This window comes from Perca fluviatilis, chromosome 13 (genome assembly GCF_010015445.1).
Source record: "Perca fluviatilis chromosome 13, GENO_Pfluv_1.0, whole genome shotgun sequence".
NCBI classification, from domain to species: Eukaryota; Metazoa; Chordata; class Actinopteri; order Perciformes; family Percidae; genus Perca; species Perca fluviatilis.
Window position 1 is genome coordinate 18,164,421 of NC_053124.1, and position 21,306 is coordinate 18,185,726.

Genomic DNA, 21,306 nt, shown 5'->3' on the forward strand with positions numbered 1-21,306 from the left:
TCCCCAAAAAATCAATCAGACAGCTGCAGCTGATTCAGAATGCTGCTGCTCGAGTCCTCACTAAGACCAAGAAAGTGGATCACATCACTCCAGTACTGAAGTCTCTACACTGGCTTCCAGTGCCTCAAAGAATTGATTTCAAAATACTTTTACTGGTTTATAAATCACTAAACGGTTTAGGGCCAAAATACATTTCTGATCTGCTACTACATTATGACCCACCCAGACCTCTCAGGTCGTCTGGGACAGGTCTACTTGTTGTCCCCAGAGTCAGAACTAAACAGGGGGAAGCAGCGTTCAGTTTTTATGCTCCACATATTTGGAACAAACTCCCAGAAACCTGTGGGTCCGCTCCACCTCTCAGTTCTTTTAAATCTAAGCTAAAGACCTATCTTTTTGATGTTGCTTTTCTTTAAATAATCTATTTTATTAACTTTAATTTCTTATACTGCACTGTAACTTTTATTCTTATACTGCACTATCAATTTTATTATTGTCTTTTAATGTTTTTAATTTGTTTATTAATGTTTTTAAATTGTTTTTAATTGTTTTCTTACTGCTCTTTAATGTTTTATGTAAAGCACTTTGAATTGCCCTGTTGCTGAAATGTGCTATACAAATAAAGCTGCCTTGCCTTGCCTTGCCTTACATGTCCACAAGTAATGTAGGCTACTTAAGTACAATTATGAGTTACTTGAAGGCCCACTTACAAGTTCTTCCATTTTATTCAAACAAAACATGATACATTTATAAAAAAATATGATGTGTTATTAAATAGTAAACAATAGTAATTTTAATGGATCTGTGTATTAAGTGTAGTTGTATAGTCTGGTATTGCTGCTTTAATAGCCTACATAAATAAAAAATATAATCTTGCACCACTGCCTCCTAATTGATAAACTGCTTCTCATTTTTGTGGTTAGATTTAAAATCCCTATTCATTTAAGTAATTTAATTTAAATTGTTGAAGTACCACATCATGGCATGGTAGTTGAGTTTATGTGTTGTGGTAACACCATGGATGTGTATAAGAGGGTAAGTGGCAGAAGTGACACAAAACAAACAATTTGTCGTGAACCCCCGCGAAAATCTCGCGATGACAAGGATGACAATCGGAGCGCTCTGATTGGATGAGAACGTCAAACCGATTGGTCACGTGGGCTGGGGTCACTTGGCATTCTGGGACACAAACAGTGGTCTGTATGAATAGCTTTGCGTCAACAGCAGCAGTTTCCACTGTGGAAGGAAGGAAGACGGGACGGTAATAACAGCCAGCCAGCAAAGAAAGAGCAAACATTTTTTTCCCAATGCGATTTCTTCGTCTCGTTTGTCGCTCTGTTGTCCGGGAGAAGCGTATGAGGAGGCCAGCTACGGCGGTTTAGTTTCTGAAATGCAACGGTGGACTTTATTCACGCAGCGAGCTAGTTAGCTAACGACAGGAGTAAGTTAGCCTTGTAGTGATTTTTGCTAGTACGTTAACGTTAGCTGGATGGCAACGCTGGTGGAGTCATAAAAGTTGATGTTCTTGCAACACTTCGACTCTGGTCATTTCAGTCCAAAGAAGAGCTGATTGTTTTGTAACTGCACTCATCTTTCTTACCGTGACAGCTCCCTCCATCCTACACTACACTGTCCAGGCTGAGGGGTAGCAACTCTGAATATGTCGAGTGTTTCAGACAGAGACTACAAAATTGGCGCTTTTAAGTCATTGGACTGGCACGTTGCTCAGCTAGTTTACCCAAGATAAACATCGTTAAATTGGACAATTCGTGTAATGGCCAAGGAGAGTGACGGATTTCATCTGTATGTCTCACTACAAAGTTGCTGTCAGATTTGCATGGCAATGGGTTACCACTGCTAAAGCCATCTTAAAAGTACATAGACACGTTGCTCTGTTAAAAATTAATTTTGCCAGACATGGACTTGCGCTGGATGTAAAGACTGTCTGGAAACCTCAAACGTCATAGCTGTCTTCAGGTCGGACAGTTCATCTGAGCCTTGCTGCTGGTCCCCAGAGCTCATCTGAGGGCCATCATGTCAGTGTCAGGGTCCACCACTGTGCAACTTTTCACCAAGCTTGTCAAGCATGCGGTGGGCAAGGCGCAGATCCAGCTGAATCGCTGGCTGCAGAGGACTGCCACAGATGAATGTGACAAAATTGACATCCTGATATGCAGCACCTTTGACGAGACAGGGGCCGGCATAGGGAGGTCAGATGGAGACCCCGAGGTTATCAGTGACACAGGGGGAACGACCTTCAGCAACAGTGGAGAGTTCAGACACCCATGCTGTATCACAACCTTTTGCTTCAAGAGCGCCCTGCTGGCATGCATCCTGACTGCTGTGTGCTTCTCCTCGGTTGCACTGGTGCGCCAATACCTCAAGGACCTCCTGCTCTGGGTTGAGAGCTTGGACAGCTTCGTTGGAGCCTTGCTGTTTATAGTTGGTTTAATTATTGTGTCGTTCCCGTGTGGATGGGGATATATTGTTCTTAATGTGGCAGCTGGCTACCTCTACGGCTTTGTGCTGGGCATGGGACTAGTTATGGTGGGAGTTTTAATAGGGACCTTTGTGGCACACCTGGTGTGTAAACGACTATTGACTGACTGGGTGCTTAACAAGGTTGGAAACAGTGAACAGCTCAGTGCAGTCATACGAGTGGTGGAGGGAGGAAGTGGACTAAAAGTTGTGGCCTTAGCGAGACTCACCCCCATACCATTTGGGCTCCAAAATGCAGTTTTCTCGGTGAGTATGAAAACACTACACTCTAAAAAGTAATACCTTTGTTTTACTTATAAAAAGTGAGGTAAGAGTTTTCATTGGGCATTTTGTGTTTTGTTTACTTCAAGGCTTTTTTAAGTAGCATGAACACTGCAACAATACTTAACGTGAACCCAGAAAAATCAAGTTTACTTAATTAATATTATTGAGTTAGTTTTCTTAGTAAACGTAACTCACTTGTATATGACATTAAACACAATTAAAATGAGTATAGATTACTTGTAGCAACCTATAATTTAAGTTTCATTAAGTCAATTTTATAAGTAAAATTAACCTAATCACACATGTGAATGAACTCCATTGCATCCTGGTAAATCAATGTTGCTGCATTAACAGCTATAAAAATGCATATCTATATCCCAAACAATACCTTTTGATTGTTAGATCCTCTCTCATCAATAACAATTTCATATTAAGAAGAACAACATAAAGACAGATTTAAGATTATAAAATGTATTTCTAAAAAAAAAAAAAACATTGTTTCAAAAGTTTTAATTCTAACAGTACTATTTACTACTTGCACTATTACAAAACAGGCCATACAGTATACACTACCGGTCAAACGTTTGGGGTATACTTAGAAATTTCCATTCCACTCCATTACAGACAGAATACCATCTGATCAGTTGCATTGCTTTTTTTAATCAGGGCAGCAGTTTTCAGATTACATTATGTGCTTAATTGCAAAAGGGTTCTCGACTGTTGTAGAAAGAAGTGGCTGATCCTTAATGCAATATCTACATTGCCCATTATCAGCAACCATTCATCCAATGTCCCAAAGGCACATTCTGTTTACTCATCTGATATCATTTTAAAAGGCTAACTGAGAAAACATTGGAGAATGGAAAGCAATTATGTAAGCACATAATGTAATCTGAAAACTGCTGCCCTGATTAAAAAACAAAAAAAAAAAAAAAAATTTTTTCCTTTTTTTTTTTCAGAAATGAGAATTTCTAAGTGACCCCAAACTTTTGACCTGTGGTGTATGTAAACATTACCCGCAATAAAATGTAATTGTGAGACATAACATCACATTAAAATTGCAATAACAATTTTAAAAACATTTTTAAGAACTGCTGAATTACTACACACAGTACGTGTATCTACTGGTAAACAGTTAAGTCAGTTTTCATTTAAGGCACATTAGAATGAACACAAATGCAAACTGAAATTCTTTTACCGGAATAACTTGCCAAAAGTGTTTTCATCATGTAGCACGAAAAACTGAACAGTTACCTGTCAATTTATTTTAAAGGCACAACAATATGACTGAAAAGAAAAATTCTGACTTTGCCATTGAGTTTTGATGAAGAGATATTTTTTTTTAAGTAAATAGTATGAAATAGAAGAAGTTGAGCTAAGCATGATTATGTTAAATTCAGACAATATATCACCCTGAACATTTCACATTATGCTATAATGCAACAGTATGTGTAGTCTCACCTACCAAGGTGATATAAGTGACAAAAAGTCACCTAAGACAAGTTGTTGAGGGGATTTGGATGATGGTTTAGGGCGCATGGGGGTCTGTTGCAACAAAGAGCCTTTGGTACGTCTCAAATGTATGCTGCAGTTGTGGTGGATATTTCATATCCAGTTAATAAGTAAGTCCAAACAGTAGGCAGTATAGTTGTAACAAGTTGTAAAGACCTCTGACCACTCGATGTCCTTCGATGACAATGCCAATGGCATTGGGCTGATGGCACATGTCAATTTTCATTGTGCAACGGCTGGGCGTACACGTTGGTATCATCACAACTCTATAGATGGAGACAAAAAATTAGGAGTTTGGTTAGAGAAACAGGTAATGAGATAACAACAGGCTCGCTCTACATTTTTCCGCTTATTCCACAGCTTATAATAGGGCTACTCATAGAGGTTACTCGGTCGGGATGGATAACTTTACCACTGATGAGCACGACTCTCTGGAGGAAGCTAGGTCACACTGATGAGCTAACAATGGAGCTAACTAATGCTCTGTTAGCTCTTTTCCTTTGAGCACAAATACTGATTTAAAAAAAAAAGATTGTATTTGTCAGCCCTTCAATAATCAGAACTCCATGGCAACTATCTGTTATAGGCTACATGGTAATGGTCTGTTATATAGAAGTACTAGATCGCAGAATGAAGTGATTGACCAATCAAAATCAAGTATTCAACCAAGCCTTGTTGCAGTAATGTTAGTGGTAAATGTAATGACTTCACTTCAATAGTTTTCAACAAGGAAAAATTGATAATCACAGAAGATATTCAGTGGATTTACTTTAGCAAGTCTTCAAAAAGACACTGCATCGTAGACTTCAATAAGAAAAGGAAATGAGGGCCTGTAGGAGTGTTTAAGGCAATCTATGAATTTCACAAGGATTGGGACACTATATCAAATCACCCTTCCTTAACTACCACTGAGTTCCCCAATTAGCCAATTTATATTATTGACATTCTCATATTTTTTATAATGTTGTTGTACAGGATAATTTCTACTTATATGTTAATTATTAACATGTGTTACATTGCTCATAATGATAGCTGCCAAAAACTCCCCACTGGGAGAAAAATTGTTTTTTATTCTGCTTTGTTCAACTGCATAGCCTACTATAACGGGCATCAACATTACCATGGTATTTATAATTCATTTGTACATTATTGAACATTATTTATGTATATTTACTCAGTGTGACTTCCAAAATACCCTACATTGCGATATTTTATCACAGTATATACTGATTTGTTTGTAATGTAGCCTACTTTTCTCTCTTTTTTCACTCTTATTTTTTCTTTTCACAAATCACTTGCAGTCATGAGAATCAAACGTGTGACCTTTTTGATTTTAAAAAGAAATTATTTTCTTATTGCTAGGCCAACCTAACACACAGGGGAAATCATAACTACCCGGAAACCAGCCTTAAAGAAGACACAGGGAGTAATATGTAGGCTTGATGTTATCATTTTAGTTGTGATGAATTTTGGACTTTGAACAGAGTAGGTGACCTGTTACTTCATTATTCAAGGCAGACCACAAAATCTAATAGCAGGAAAGAAAATATAAGGCCAGTCCCCAGAGAAAGAAAAGTCATCCTATGAAATGGATTCTATTGTTGCCTAAGGACATCAAATATATGTTCATCAGTTCAAACTATCCGTATCACATGTTCAAGTCCTAGTTAAGGTTTTTAATGTTTGGAGTAATATACGATACCACGTGATTTAGTAAAGACTAAATCATGGACATTTTTTTGTGAGGTAAACCTAAAGTCATTGGTCAAGGCAACAAACATAAGGCTTAGCAGTATTAGGATATTGCTTTCACCTGCTCTCCTACAGTTAACCTGAGACCGTTGACCTTCATACATGGCATGAATAATTTATCCTCGCTGATTACCCTTCTTAGTCAACCCATCTATACCTCAAAATGGTAGTATGAGCCTCGATGCATGTGTTACTGTGTGTTGTAGGAAATCAGCTGGAAGGTCACGTAACATGAAAAATGTTATGCCAGTTGTAATTGAAAGATTAATGGAGAATACCCACCTGAGCGTGAACTTGATGTCATGTAGCCATTCAGGCTGAGCTCTCCAGAGTATTTCAAGCCATTCTGCTACAAAAAAGCTCATCACTGCCTCAAATTTCACCAGATAATACAATATCGCACATGGAGCTGGAAGTGCCTCACTAATACCACATTTTCAGATTGATTCCATTACATAATTGTCTTACATTAGCCTTCTCCTAAAAAAAATCACAATCAATAAAACAAACAATATCACAAGGTTGTTTACCCTAAATATTGAAATAATAAGATTAAAGTTCAACTTTATTGTCATTGTGCAGTGTATAAGTACAAAGACAGTGAAATGCAGTTTGCGTCCAACCAGAAGTGCAAAAAAAGCAGACAAGTGCAATGCGATATACAAGTATCTAGACCGGTGGTGCATAGGCAGGACAAGAAATATATGACTAATAAGGCTGCGAAAATGGAGAAAACATAGATTAAGTAGCTGGAACTTAAGTGTACTGGAGTACCACCAACAGCAACACAGTATCAGGTTTGCTTATATCCTCAAGCAAGTAACTGCAGAGTTACAGTTTGTTAAAGCGCCCATATTATGCTCATTTTCAGGTTCATAACTGTATTTTAAGGTTGTACCAGAATAGGTTTACATCGTTTAATTTTCAAAAAACACCATATTTTTGTTGTACTGCACAACTCTCTCTCACTGCTGCAGATCCTCTTTTCACCTGGTTTCTGTTTTAGCTACAGAGTGAGACCTCTTTTCATCTTCTTCTTGTGTACTATCTTTGATTGCACTCGCACATGCTCAGTAGCTCAGATGTAGATCATGTCAGCTAGCTAACTCTAGAGACAGTAAAAGAAAGTCTGTTTCTCCAACTTTGATCAGTTACAAGGCAGGATTAGCTGGGAGACTTCTAAATGAGGGCACACATGTAAGTAGTTCTTTTGTAGATTATGGTGAACTTGTGTGTGTTGTAGCAGTGCTTTGCTATTGAGAACGACGTAGCATGCTAGCGTTAGCATTAGCGTTAGCATGCTAATGCTAACGGTTAGCATTAGCGTTAGCATGCTAATGCTAACGGTTAGCATGCTAACGAGCTAACGGTTGTGGTTAGCCAGCTCATTTCGGACTGTGACGTCACAGTCTGAGCCAATTTTGAACAGCTCACCAGGAGACTGAAGGCAGGACACATTCAGAAACCTTATCTCACTCAAAACAGCATGGATGGATTTTTTTCAAAGTTTGTATGTGTGTGGAAGCACCAGAGACACAAAAGAACACCCCAAATCCCAGAAAAAGTGTTTTTTTCAAAATATGGGCACTTTAAAGTGCATGGCATATCTACACAAACCATAATTGTGACCTGACAAATATCCAAATGGGATGAAACGTATATATCTATATAAATTTGATTTCAGAGTCAGTGTGCAGGCATTTTTGATCAAGCACGGTTCTCTGATTTGAAATATGAGGCTAATCAAATTGACTCTCATACAATGCATTACTTTAAAATGACTAGTAGCACACATGTCCAAGAATGATGTCGGCAAAAAGGACAAAGTTCAGTTCATTCTAGTTAAATTGGAATTTAGCCTATTTAAACAACATTTCATTTCAAAGTACAGTGCACATTTTAAAGCGATTAACACCACAGAAAGCAGCTGGATTAAAATGCAGTCAAGTCATCATATGCCATATTTCATAGATACTGTTTAAGTGACTAGTGATATTTCTATTCCCCTTAACTTTAGCTGTTTTGAATATTGCACCGTGTTTATGGAAAAATATCTGATGAGAAGAGACTCAACAGTGTTGAAGGCAGAAACCAACAGTAGCATAAACATCCAGAAGTGAATGTGAAGGGGGCGCTTGAAAGGCATTCATAGCTTAAAGCATGAAGGAGTTGATGCACAGGCCTGAGGCAAGAAAAGGAAAAATAAGATGATGTAAGTGAGATTCACAAGTACAGTAATTGCATGTTACAAAGCCAGTAGATTTTCTGGGGTGACAGATTTACTGAGACATTTCTTGGTGGATTGGGTGTTTGGCTTTTGCTTTTGATAGCTCTATGCACTTACAACAACCCTACAATAAACACTTACTATTTGCAACTCATTCAAAATATTCTCACTTCTGGTAAATGTTGAGTTTACATTTGATTGAATTCTATTGGAAGCTGTTTCTAATGATTTATCAACTCCTATTTACATGCATGGGGATACAAAATCTTAGAAACTGACAAACAACAAAATAATCTAACCCCAAACAATAATCCCCTTCCCTACAGCCTCCTCCAAAATTGAGTTGACACCCCTTTGTTGTCAGTGTAAACAAATTAGAAATAAAATGTTTTCACATGTAGTATTTATTACAGAGAAATAGGGTGTAGATCAGATTCCTGTTAAGAGTTATGATGCCTTACTGTCATTTGGATGATGCTTTACGTTCTGATCCTTGCATGTTACATTTACTTTGCACTAAAGATCATAATAAAATTAGAAAATAATCACACAGTAATTTGCACAGAAGTTTACAAAAAAGGCTTTACCGTGTGGTTATTTCATAGAAGACTATTTATTGAATTACCAGAAAACATGCCTACTGGAAATACTGCTGTGAATTAAATTTAGGCTTGAATTTAAGCTCCATGCTAAAAAATAAGGCAGTTTGTGATGCTAAAAATTAGGATTCCTCTGTATTAGTACCACATTATGGTCCCCTTTTTAAAAAGACTTCTTTGAACAGGACATACAAACCTAGCAGATGGTTTTCTTTTGCCTGACTAACTTAAACGGTTTCTCTTTGTCATCTGTTCATACAATGGGCTCCGTGGTTGGGACATAGCTCTGTTTGCATAAGTGCCAATGTCTCACTTGTGCAAGGATCATGCTTTAACAGTTGTCAAAACATTGGACTTACTGTTTTATTCTGCAGAGGTGAAAATGAGATGTCAAAGTCTAAGGGGCAGGTGGTTTACTCTGTGTTCCCCAACTGCTGCCACTGTCAGTGTCATTATTGGTGCTTCACAATCAGTTTGCCAGGGTCAAATTAAAAGGCTAGCTAATTGACAGCCTTGTGAAATACTATTTTTTGCTTCTGCTTGCTCTGGGTCATTATCTACAAGGAAAGCAAACACTTTTAGGAAAAGGAAGGTTGTTACAAAAATGGGTCATATTTGGTTGTATGCCAGTTTGAATTTGTGATATTTGGTTAGTTTCAACGCATGACAGTTGTTTGTCTTTGAAAATGCAGCTTATCTGTGTTTGACTCATTTGCATGAGTTTTTGACATTGCTCCCTTTGACATATTTTTAGGTTTACATATTTATAGACAAATAGATTGTTTCTTTTTTACTAATGCACTTGCATTTGTGCAAAGGTTTGGCCTCATTTGGCCAGAAACACTAATATAATAATGTAGCTCCTCTGTTACGGCTAGATGTGTAAATAAGCAACTGTTTGCTAACAAGTTTACTGGCGATAAAAAGGGATGATATGGCAATGTGGAACTGTGTGTTTTCTCATTTATGAAAAACTTAAGCGCAAAATGAACATGTGCAAGGATCAGAATGTAAAGCATCATCCAAATGAGGTAAATATTGCCATAACGCAGCTGGTTTTTCGGCATCGCGATAGAAATTATATAGAAAAATACATAGTAGACATTTTTATGTCGTTTTGGTGAAATAAATCGCCCAGCCCTATTAACCATCATTCAAGGTCAGTGGGACTGGAGAAAATCAGGCTCCTCACACACCTCAGCGTGACACATTTTTTTTCCAGCTGCAGAAGTGAAGGTCAGAGTGGAGCATTCAATAGAGAAGATAAACCGTTCCCACCAGATGCAGGCTAATAAGCTGAAACTTCCAGTTTGCCTGCCTTTTCTACTACATTTTCACGTCTCGGCCCGGAAGGGTTTCAAACCCAGCTCAAGTCTCTTAACTATGCACATCTTGTAATTCATCTTACCCGGTTGTTCATTATTAAGCCTAGCTGATATTGTATCTTTATTATCTTATTCTCCACAATAAAAGGTGAAACTAACTTAGGGCTGGGCGATATGGAGAAAATAAAATATCACGATATTTTTGACCAAATACCTCGATATCGATACTGCAACGATATTGTAGTGTTCACTATTGGTGCTTTCACAAAATATTTACACAATGAGATTTTTGATAAATAATCATCAATAATGTGGATATAATGACTAAGTGGGTAAAGGCAAATAATAGAACAGTTACAACAGTCTGGTAAGTTCAGAAAAAGACGATATCTAGTCTCATATCACGATATCGATATAATATCGATATATTGCCCAGCTCTAATCTAACTGTGGTTTGGTCATTCCAGGCCTGTGCTGGCTCACGGTGGAGTTATGTGTTGTCTGCTCTGACCTTGATAAGCACTTTCTGTGGATGAGGCTAAATTTCAACGTGCCCCCGGTTTTTTTTGGGTGAATTTTTTTTTTTTTTTTTTTGGGGGGGAAACAAAAAACCCCCAAAAAACGGCATTAATTAAAAAAAAAACAAAAGGAAAAAAATGTTTGTGAATCCTTTTGTGGACAAAGTAGACGTATTCAGCTCCCCATGTGTATTTTATTACATTTTATCGCTGCTCGCTGGCCTACCTCCATTCCTTTGCTGTCATAATGAGCTGATGAAGCAATTGCCGAATTCCTTGTATGATTTATATGACCCTAACTACAGGCAAACATGTTTGTGCAGCCTTTGATTACGTCCTGTTCTTTACCCTTCAGTACAAAGGGTAAACCCTGTGTGTGTCCAGATAAAAATGGAAACCGCATCACAGTAGCAATCCTGAAATTTACTATGCAGTCAAGTCTTCCTGTTTTGTTTACAAGCACAAATTCAGACCTGCATTGCTGCTGATCTGAATAAATCAGGTCAAGCCTAGGATGGGGCGTTTCTTCACTTGAATTTGCAGATTATTTCGATACACAGGCTTTCAGAAGCAAGTAGGAGCTTCAGTAGGAATTCTCTGCGCTGTTATAAAAATACCAACTAGCCCTTCCTTGGTCGTATATTACACCGCTGCATACGCTAGATGCCTGGGTGGGAGGAGACTTCAGAGGACATGTGCTTCACAACTCAGGGATGATGGCTGAGAGAAAAAGAATGCATTCCTTTTATACGTCTGCAATTTCACAGGCTCACATGTCATGTCTCTGAGATCTGGGGCCCGTTTCAGAAAGCAGGTTTAGTGAAAACTCTGCATTTGTTAACCCTGAGATGAGGGAAACTCTGGGTTTTCTGTTTCAGAAAGGGAGGTTAATGAAACCTGAGAGAGAGAGAGGGGTAACTCCAGCCCGTTTCAGAAGAGAGGTAACTTAACCTCAGAGTCAGTTACTATGGTAACTGAGCCTCTGAACCTAACCTGGTCGGGAGCAGGTTTTCTTCAACAAACCTCTAGTTTCTCTCAGTCTCCTCCCACTGACACAGCGCTCTTTCATTTCCTCATTCATTCATTCAGTCTGTATCAGGCGAACTTTAGCACAGTTTATCTGCATGAATTAAAAAAAACAGGGTTGGTTTATTAACTGTGTTGGGCAGACTAAAACGTTTTATTTCTCAAAACATGGCATTTCCTTTTGTCGACGATCCCGTTGATGAAGAAGCTGTATTATTTCTCAGGGAGTTAAACATACGTCAGGAGATGATATTAAGGCCCAGACTATAGATGAATTTTCATTTCCACACACTAGCCTACCTATCAGTTATGTAGCCTACATAACCTTATACGTCCTCATATGACTAACGTCACCCATCGTGGACATGCTCTACATCCCTGCAGAGTCTTTGTGTCACATTTACGTTTTTTTGCAAACGGCAGTTTTCTTTGCAACATTGGTGACGCGGAGCATCTATCTATAAATCTCTCAGATTATTCCTTCAGAGCACTATGCAATGCGAGAAAATCTCAGAGTTGAACCGGGCAGACACATCAGTTTTCATCAGACTCGCCCTGGGTCGGGTTAATTAAGTCTACTGCTAACTTACAACACTAATAACATTACCGTTGCCAAAACTCTCTCTCTCTCTCTCTCTCTCTCTCTCTCTCTCTCTCTCTCTCTCTCTCTCTCTCTCTCTGCGTGCACACACGCACACACACGGTCCGGTTCTGGTGGTTGAAGAACGCAGATATGTGCTGATTAGCTCTCATAATGGGCTGGATTGGTAGCACACTGCCATGAGTCCATGACGCTAATGTCTGCTTACTCCACATTTTCATTGTGATATTTTGTGATTACATTCTAAATCTGCAACGTTCTCTGTCAGGTAAATACAGTAGTACAATGTCTTCCTCTGACGTAGACGTAGCCTACACTGTAAGTCAGTAGTGGAGGTGCATATTAAGTGGTTTGGGGTCCTTCTTTTGGTAATTTTGGGGTACAATTTGGTTTTGAAGAATTCTACAAGCAGCAATACCACAGGCCAAGCAATCGCCCGTTCCAAACAGGCACATTTTCAACGGGCACTAGTATTAGTAAAGCCAGTGTATAGCAAAGCGACGTCAGAAGAATGAAGAAAGAAGAATGAAACGTTTTTTTTAAACGTTTTTGTAGTGTTCCCTGGACACGAACCAGTAAGAGACATTAAAAAGGAGTTCCACAGTATTGCAGGTGAATGATGTAAACCTAATCAGTGTGTAGTGTGATAACAGGAGAGGGTTTATGATTTATCACTGTGAGGAGACACTTGGGCTGGTTCTAACACAAATGTTTTCCAGCCCTAATAGCATTTTGGCTGAGGCAGTGTCTTACAGCAACTCACCGCGGCCCTTGACACACTGCTATCAGCCACTGTGCACACAATGCCAAGGTCACATCCTCACGCATTGGCTTATGTTATCACTTAATCAAGGGATCAAGGGTGACAGTAACACAGATAATTGTTTTGTACAATATTTAGTTGGTTGTACTGAGATAAGAAATGAGACGCTGAGCAGGACGTGTGATATGCCGTAGTTCAAAGTATCTTGCCAATTTTCTCAGCTTTTCTCAAACATTGCATTATAGCTGTGATCTTGTTCTTTAAACAATATTTTATTGAAGAAAACTTGAACTATGCATCTGTATCATCATTTTAATTTTTAGTTGGTATCCTTCTTCCCACCCCTACATGTCAACATACATAACTATAATAAAAAATAATACATAATAGTTCCATAATAGACATTCCGTCAATGATTCGGTTATCACAGAAACTATTGGACTCTACATTAATGCTGCCATCAGTCTGTGACTGGCCCTAGCCGACCCTCGTCGGAAAAAAAGACACTTGCCACCAGGCTAAACAACTTTTCTGGGGGAAACCCTGGATAGTATATAAATATATATTAAGAATAAAAAAAAACACTTCAAGACATTAGAATCATTTGGCTTTTGAACGTATTTTACAGGGCAATTCTTTGTCAGTGTTAATTCATTTGACCTGGCTGCACTCAAAACAGTGGGTCTGGATTGGATGGTTATGTGCAGGAAAATGCAGTGATTAGTTAATTTGTTGTTGTTGTAAATAAGGAGGATAATTGAAATATATATACATTTAAATATAAGTTGAAGCCAGTAAATGTGTCTTCTTACATTCAATTTCGACAGTTCATAATCAAGTCATACACAAAGATATTTCTTGTCAACTTTATGCAGAGAAAAAATCAGTATAGGTTATTGCACAGGAACCAGGTTTGGATTTGAGTTTGTCTGACACCAAAGATTATAGTATAGGACTTTGTTTTGTTGACCAAAATGTATTATTATTTAAAAAAATAAGTTGAACACAACAGTTATTGAAGATGTATGGTAAATATTTACATAAATAGAGAAGAGAAGTGGTCCCAATGTTGAGCCCTGGGGCACACCTCTTTGTTGAATCAACAGACCAGATTTACTTCCGTGTAGGACGTCACTTTGATTTCTGTTATGCAAGTATGAATTAAACCACACATCAGCATTTTCAGAAAAGCCAATAGAATGGAGCTTATCTAAAAGCAGATAGCGATCAACAAAATCAAAAGCTTTAGTTAAATCAATAAAGATGGCACCTGTGGTGAATTTAAAGTAGGGAGTAGATGCTGCGTGATTAGACCTGAAGCCAGATTAAAATGGTGATAGGACACTGTCGATACTGAGATATTGTGAAAGTTGATTATAAATAATGTTTCTGAAGACTTTAGCAATGGGACATATAATTGATATAGGTCTATAATTTTTCAGATCAAGTACATCACCTCCTTTATAGAGTTGAGTGATGCATGCACATTTCCTGATAGCTGGTAACTCGCATGTAGAAAAAGAAAGGCTGAATAAATCGGCAAGTGGACACAAGGGAATATGCAAAGCTAGTTTAATGAACCTGTTTTCTATTCCATCAAGTCCTGCACCACTGTTTACATTTTATTCATTAATGGCATTCTGAACTTCCGTTGGTAAAAACTTTCCTAAAAAAACTTCAGCAAGGTGAAATATTACTGAAGAAGCTAGTCAAGTGAGAGTCAGGTATTAAGGTAGAACATTATTATTATTACTTTTGTCAGCAACCCACCCCTTCTTATAGTTTCTATAGGTACAAATATTACATTCTTAAATGTTTAAACTAATGGTAACACCCTTAGTACAAAAATGTTTTGTGTGTTGAAGAGTAGTTTTGGTTAAAAAATGCCAATAATATCAACCCAATAGTGTTATGTTCAGATAGCTGGCTCAATCTTAAACTTAAAATCTCTTGACTCTTGTCTAAACTTTTGTCTCCTCTCTAATATTATGTATTACTACTGAAATCTACAAAATAGTGGCATAGTCAATTAGCTTTAGTTTTAGCTCTTGCTCAAATGATATTGAACTTCAACCTTAGTTTTAAATTTGAATGCACAACGGATGCTTTTTGACTGAATTATAGTTTTCTATACTATAGCTTAGTATAGGTTTTTCCAGTGTGCTTAACTCCTTTTTTTTAAGTTTGTAAGATGTTTCTCCATTTTCAGATCACAGACGTGTCCTTGCCAAACTACCTGGTGGCCTCCTCTGTGGGTCTGTTGCCCACTCAGCTTCTCAACTCCTACCTGGGCACCACGCTTCGCACCATGGAGGACGTCATCGCTGAGCAGAGCATCAGCGGCTACTTTGTGTTCTGCCTACAGGTGAGCTGTAGCAAACTAGTTTTTTTTAGTTAACAGTAACAGTTAGCAGTTTTTCCAGAGATTTCTGATTTAACTTTATAGCCGTAAGAAGTGTTATAGAACTGTGTTATAAACCACGGGTCTTGAACGTTTTTTAGGCCAAGGACCCCTTAACTGAAAGAGAGATGGAGAAGTGACCCCCTACTACTGTACATATATTGTATAAAATTGAGTTGTATGTTAAACTGGATGAAAATGAATAGATATATATTATTTATACATCATGTTTTAATGTTAAACATACATGTGGAAGGCACAGTGAATCCTTAAGCTTAACTCTATGGCTACCATAGTGGCTACTTTACCTATAATAAGCTTATCTTCAGTGTGTAAATTAAATGTTTTCTTCACAAATAGGCCAAATTATCTTTCCTAATAATAAGTTGGATTCATATTTCATGGATTGTATATTTTCAGACTTATTTTAATTTTTGAAAAAAGAAACTTTCTAAAACATTAGACATAACCTACATAGACATAATTTAGCGGCCCCCCTACACTTACTCTGAGGACACCCTAGGGGTCATGGACTCCCTGTTAAATATCACTGCTATAAACTATGGCCATTTCTGTGACAGAAGTGTGTGGTAGTAATGCACTGCAATAGTTTGTGTATACAGGTATACCAAATGTATTGCCTCCCCTCCTTGTACTTTTATTAGGAGAGCAACATATTAGGCACACCTCATTATATAATGGATTTCAGTTCACCACCTCAACAATAATTAAAGCCTCAAAAAATGAATACAAAATTGAATAAACAAGAAATGACTGTTGTGTACATCTTTGTGTCAAACACAACATGGTGACTTCTTCCTCTTTTCTCTGCAGATCGTCATCAGCATCGGCCTGATGTTCTATGTCGTGCACCGGGCACAGGTAGAGCTCAACGCAGCCATCGCTGCCTGCCAGATGGAGCTGAAGTCGTCGCACCTGAACGGTTCCTCCACCAATCACAGCGGGTTCACCTACTGCAGCAAGAGGGCTTCAGCCAGCGGTGGAAACTGCATTAATGTGGTGTGACCGTGAATCCACACGAGGCAGTAGCTTGTATGACTTGGTCACCTAACTGTAAGACTGCAGAACTCAAGGGAACCCGTTGAGTTTAGACAGTGTCTGAAACATTTTGGTGGTTTATAATTTTCTACATCATATTCTGACCACCCTTGTGAGAAAACCCTAAAAGCCTATGTCTTTACGATGTTCTAGAAGTGTGTGACCACGCACCTTTTAAAGAAATGGTGCTGATGGAAATGGTTTTGCGGTACATTATCTTGGGAGCTTTTTTTTTTTTTTTGGATGTACTTAACCTATTCTTAACTTAATTTACTCTTTTACAGTATATGTCAATGAAATGATAATGTTTAGAGATATCAGAGGTGGCTGAGTGAGCGAGTGAGTGATTTAAAAACAATAGCTAGGTATTAACTGCCTGCTAACACTATGAATGTGCAATCTGGAGCTTTCTAGAGAACCAAGGAATTGTTTTTCCATTTCAGTCTCAAAAGAATGCCAACCTATGCACCTTTCTTTCATACTACATCTGTTTTTGTTTTATTTTAGGGGATTTATGATCGGTCTACATCCAGTGCTAATTCACATTAACAATAATAAGGGCCTTATTAATATTTTTGCAAGATTTGGCTTTTTAGTCCTGTTCACTTTTGTGAAGTGTCATATTTTTGGACTTTGGAGAGAGGGGGGAAATCTCTCACCGTGCATTACTGTGTGATTTCTGCTGGCTTACGACCACATCAGCTGAATTGGCCTTGTCTGCCCGGAGATCATTTTGGCACTTCTGCAGTTTTAATAAGAGCAGCTGGCGGGGGGAGCAGATTTCACAGAAGGAAACTCAGGAATGTTTCTGCCAGCAAAGTTGAAGTGCAGCTTGATCAGCTCCTCGTAGCACAGCCACATGTTCTGCTAAAGATTCTCACACTGAGCTGAAACTGAGATGTCAAGCTTCCCTGTAAATGTTTAGAATTCATTTTGATTTTACATTTGTTTTACATTTTTATTTGGCTGTGAGATTATGCATTAGGATAATTACATAGTTTTTGCTTAAGATGGTAGGTTTGACAATTCTGTGCAATACATCAAAGAACGTTGACAAAATGGCATGAATGTCATATTTCAGTGCTGAAACCAAACTAATCACAATTGCTCTCACGCATCAAAAATAATACAAACCAGAGTCTGTGTTTAAAGTTTTACTTACATTATAGATGAGTAAGCTAGATGAGATAAATAGGCTGTTATTTTTTTATGTGCTATTCTTTGATAAAACTTATCAGATGCCATGACACTAGCCCCACCTCAGTTGAGGGTACATGTGACTTATGAGTGACTTTATTTTATAACTTATCGTTGCTGGTAACTAGAAATGATCTGTAAACAAAGTTTTCATGCTATAGGTTCTCTTGCGCAGTCCATTACAAACATTATTTTCATAAAGATAAGTTGAACTCTGAAGGGATGTGGTTGGTTGAAAAACTTGTGTGTCTCAGAAGCTGACAATCAAACAACATGGACACTAAAAGTGATGAATGTGATAATATTTTTTATTTTTACATGAATTATTTCGATGCTGCTCCTCAGACAAAGTCTGGTTGAGGAATAATAAGGGCTCCTATATGAAATATTCATCTTTATGTCCCTGTATTTGTAATGCTGGCACAACTTTTTGTTTTTGTTTTTTCATTTAAATTTTTGAACTAATGTTTTTCTTTTTCTTTCTTAAAAGCCAGATTTAGGGTTTGCTCTACACATTTCATGCTGTCAGCCCTCTTTAAAGCTTGGTTACTTCCATGCAAAATGTTGGATGAAAGTACCCCATTCCTGTCTGAATTTAGCAATAATGTTTGAAAGTCAACAGCAAAAAAAATATGATACAAGTCCGACCAATAAGATCTGTTGCCATGTGTTGGGAATAGCTGTTTACTTCCGATGTGAAAGATCAGCTAGTAACCATTTATATTTCTTTCAAAAGTGAACAAAAACTGCATTTTGAGTTGTTAGTCCATGTTCCACTGTAAGGTTGAGTATTAATATTCCCAGGTTTGTGTTTCAGTGTTCAACCTGCCGGTTACCTCCCGCTGCCTCTGACTGACATGTCTGCGCTGCCAATGATTTGGAAGAGACACACAAACTTCTGTGATCAGAACAGCTTGTTCAGATTTGTAGCACCTTCTTTGGAGCGTCCCTAAAACCTACTGATCGCTTATTGATGTTTAGCGATCAACCTTTCACTCCTGTCACATGAACATTTTCTGAATCCAACTCTGACACATTTTCCTTTTTTTTTTTTTTTTTTTTACTTGAATTAAAAGTTTACGTAGAGAGAGAGGAGTACATTTTATGGCTGAAAGATTTATAAAATCTACTCGCAACAATTTTTTGTTTCAAAGCTATAGTGCGTAGTTTCTGTCGGTGCATCCACATGATACAAGCCTTCCTTCATCGTGCACATGGACTTAGCTTTGTAGCAACCCATTTGGCAATGGCTTGAATGTAACGGCTGTTCATTAAAATAAAAAACTTACGCACTAAAGCTTTAAAGCCATGGAAATTAGTTTTTCTCTACATATGCAAGGCTTTCACCTGACAGCAGTAACATTTTTTAGGAAGTGTCCCTACCCTCCAAACAAAGTGTGATTCGATGAAGCTGTTCTGCTCAGAAGTGGAAAAGAAGTGGACTTTATACCATGATTAATGCAAAAGTCACATAAATGAAACTCAATCAGCCACCGCGGACACACTTCATATTTTAGTCTCTCACCTGGGATTTTGAAAATGTAAGATTGTGGGAAAATGAACAGTTTTACAGTAAAGACTTTGGTTACTCCTAGGTGGGTTCTACTTAACTTAGATATAGTTATGAAACAACTGATTCCTACGGGAAGTGTATTTCATAGACACCCACACAAGACCTGAATCTGGGATGTAACTGCACACACAACTGGACTGTTAAAAGTAGTAAAGTGTTATAACATTAACGCAAAGGGTCAAGCTAAGGGTCTCGTTTGATGCTATGAAATGCAATACTTCCCATCTGCATCAAGTGCATTACATATATACTGTATTTTGTAATACAGAGAATTTTACAGTGTATTAATATAGATATTTATCACTGTACAATGCTTGTTCAATGTTATTTATGAAAAAAAATAAAACCTGTCAAACTTTGTTACAAAATCTTTGTTCAGTTTTTTTTAACTACATATATTTTAAAAACTGACCATTTATGAAACCTTATGGATTTATAATCAGAATATTATTAATTCAAGTATTTACGCTTCTTCTAAAATAATATCAAACTTGATCTTAAATGAATAGTTCAACATTTTGAGACATACACTTTCCATTAGCAAGTTGAATTGATACAACTCTCGTGTATGTATGCTAAATATAAGGCTACAGATAACATTGATAGCAATATTTACATGAGAGCCGTATAACCTTACCAACTAACTTTGCCAGAAAGCATATAAGCGTAAAATGTCAAACTATTGCTTTAATGTTTTGTATGTAGTCCACTCCTCTTATTGTTTAATAATTTACAGCTCAGGATGCCTTATGTAATAGTGAGTCAATTCCTGTACTGTTACTTGTTATTTAAGATGGACTTTAGCAGCCTTAAAGTAACTGGTATCAGTGGGAAACTCTGACTTCTCAGCAGATGTTTTCACAGAAATGCATTGATTACATTTCAACTCCCTGCTATCTTTGTTTTGTTGAGCAGCCCCCCCCACCACCACACACACACACTCCTAGCATGAGTCCCTCAATATTACCTGGCTTCATCCTCGACCCTTTGAGAGTGATGGAGGACAAAATGTTCTTGCTCAGAAGATTTCCCCTTATCTTGCAAACCTCTAAATAACTGTCAGTCCACAAATATGCAGCAGCACTGTACAGCCAGAAATAATGCTGGCTTCTGGGGCAGTTTGTCACAGCAATTTTGAAGGATATCAGTGATGGATGTGGCGGTGGTGACGAGAGTGGAGCACCACTTACGCTTGCCCTTGCCTTGCCTTGCCTGTGACAAGCTATCTGTACAAGGGGATGTGGGGGTTTGTGTGGACAGTGTCTAGCAGACATGGTCCAGATAGATCCATCTTGTGAACAGTGCTGTGCCGATGTAACCACACACACACACACACACACACGGGAAAGTTGCCCACAGCCATCTACTCACACCCCAAATACAACAGAAATATAAAACCCCAAAGAGAACCCAGCCACAGTCTATCAATCAAACAGTAACAGACCAGACTTCTCTTGCATTTTATTTCTCCACGTTACCAGGAGCTGACACACAACCCGCCAATCTCTTCTGGCTCGGGTCAGATCTGTGTCTGATCCATCATCATCCAACCCAGCCTCAAAGGACAAACCTCATCCCAGAGCCTCCCCGTCAGCACACGGCTACGTCCACACAAAACCAAGAACATTCATTTTGACGTGCCTGAAATGAAAGCCCTAGTTCTCACTGAGGGCTACTCTTTTGAGAAAAAAAAAAAAGCACCAAAAATACATCTGTGAGGCTGTTGGTGCTTGAAAAAAAAGACATCTCAGAGTTGAATTGTTAAAGAAAAAAAGTGAGTGGAATGATCTTGGAATACGTCCATGCAGCCTTCCAGAGGGAAACTTATGGTGTGGATGTTTATGGATTTGTGGAGGAGGGAAACATTGATAGGCCTCTGGCAGACAGACAGCTGTTGCCTCCATCTGTACCATCTATGACCTGCTGCAGTTCTCCTCTCTGCTGAAGTGGGAAACTGCTAAGTTAACAAATAGGGCAAACATAGTTCACC

At 38.1% G+C, this 21,306-nt stretch overlaps 1 protein-coding gene across 1 annotated transcript; it reads left to right on the forward strand.

Moving 5' to 3' along the window:
• Positions 1-1,186: 1,186 nt before the first annotated feature.
• On the forward strand, positions 1,187-19,679 carry tmem64 (transmembrane protein 64). The gene is made up of 3 exons (XM_039820640.1): positions 1,187-2,745; positions 15,296-15,451; positions 16,322-19,679. Exons 1-3 carry the CDS (start codon positions 2,035-2,037, stop codon positions 16,511-16,513), a joined length of 1,059 nt encoding a protein of 352 aa, XP_039676574.1. The 5' UTR covers positions 1,187-2,034; the 3' UTR covers positions 16,514-19,679.
• The last annotated feature ends 1,627 nt before the right edge of the window (positions 19,680-21,306 follow it).

Excerpts from the sequence above, each read along its gene's own strand:
- tmem64 (XM_039820640.1), top strand. The coding sequence starts at position 2,035 with ATGTCAGTGTCAGGGTCCACCACTGTGCAACTTTTCACCAAGCTTGTC. Across the intron at positions 2,746-15,295 it reads TCCAAAATGCAGTTTTCTCG|ATCACAGACGTGTCCTTGCC; the intron begins GTGAGTATGAAA and ends CTCCATTTTCAG. Across the intron at positions 15,452-16,321 it reads ACTTTGTGTTCTGCCTACAG|ATCGTCATCAGCATCGGCCT; the intron begins GTGAGCTGTAGC and ends TTTTCTCTGCAG.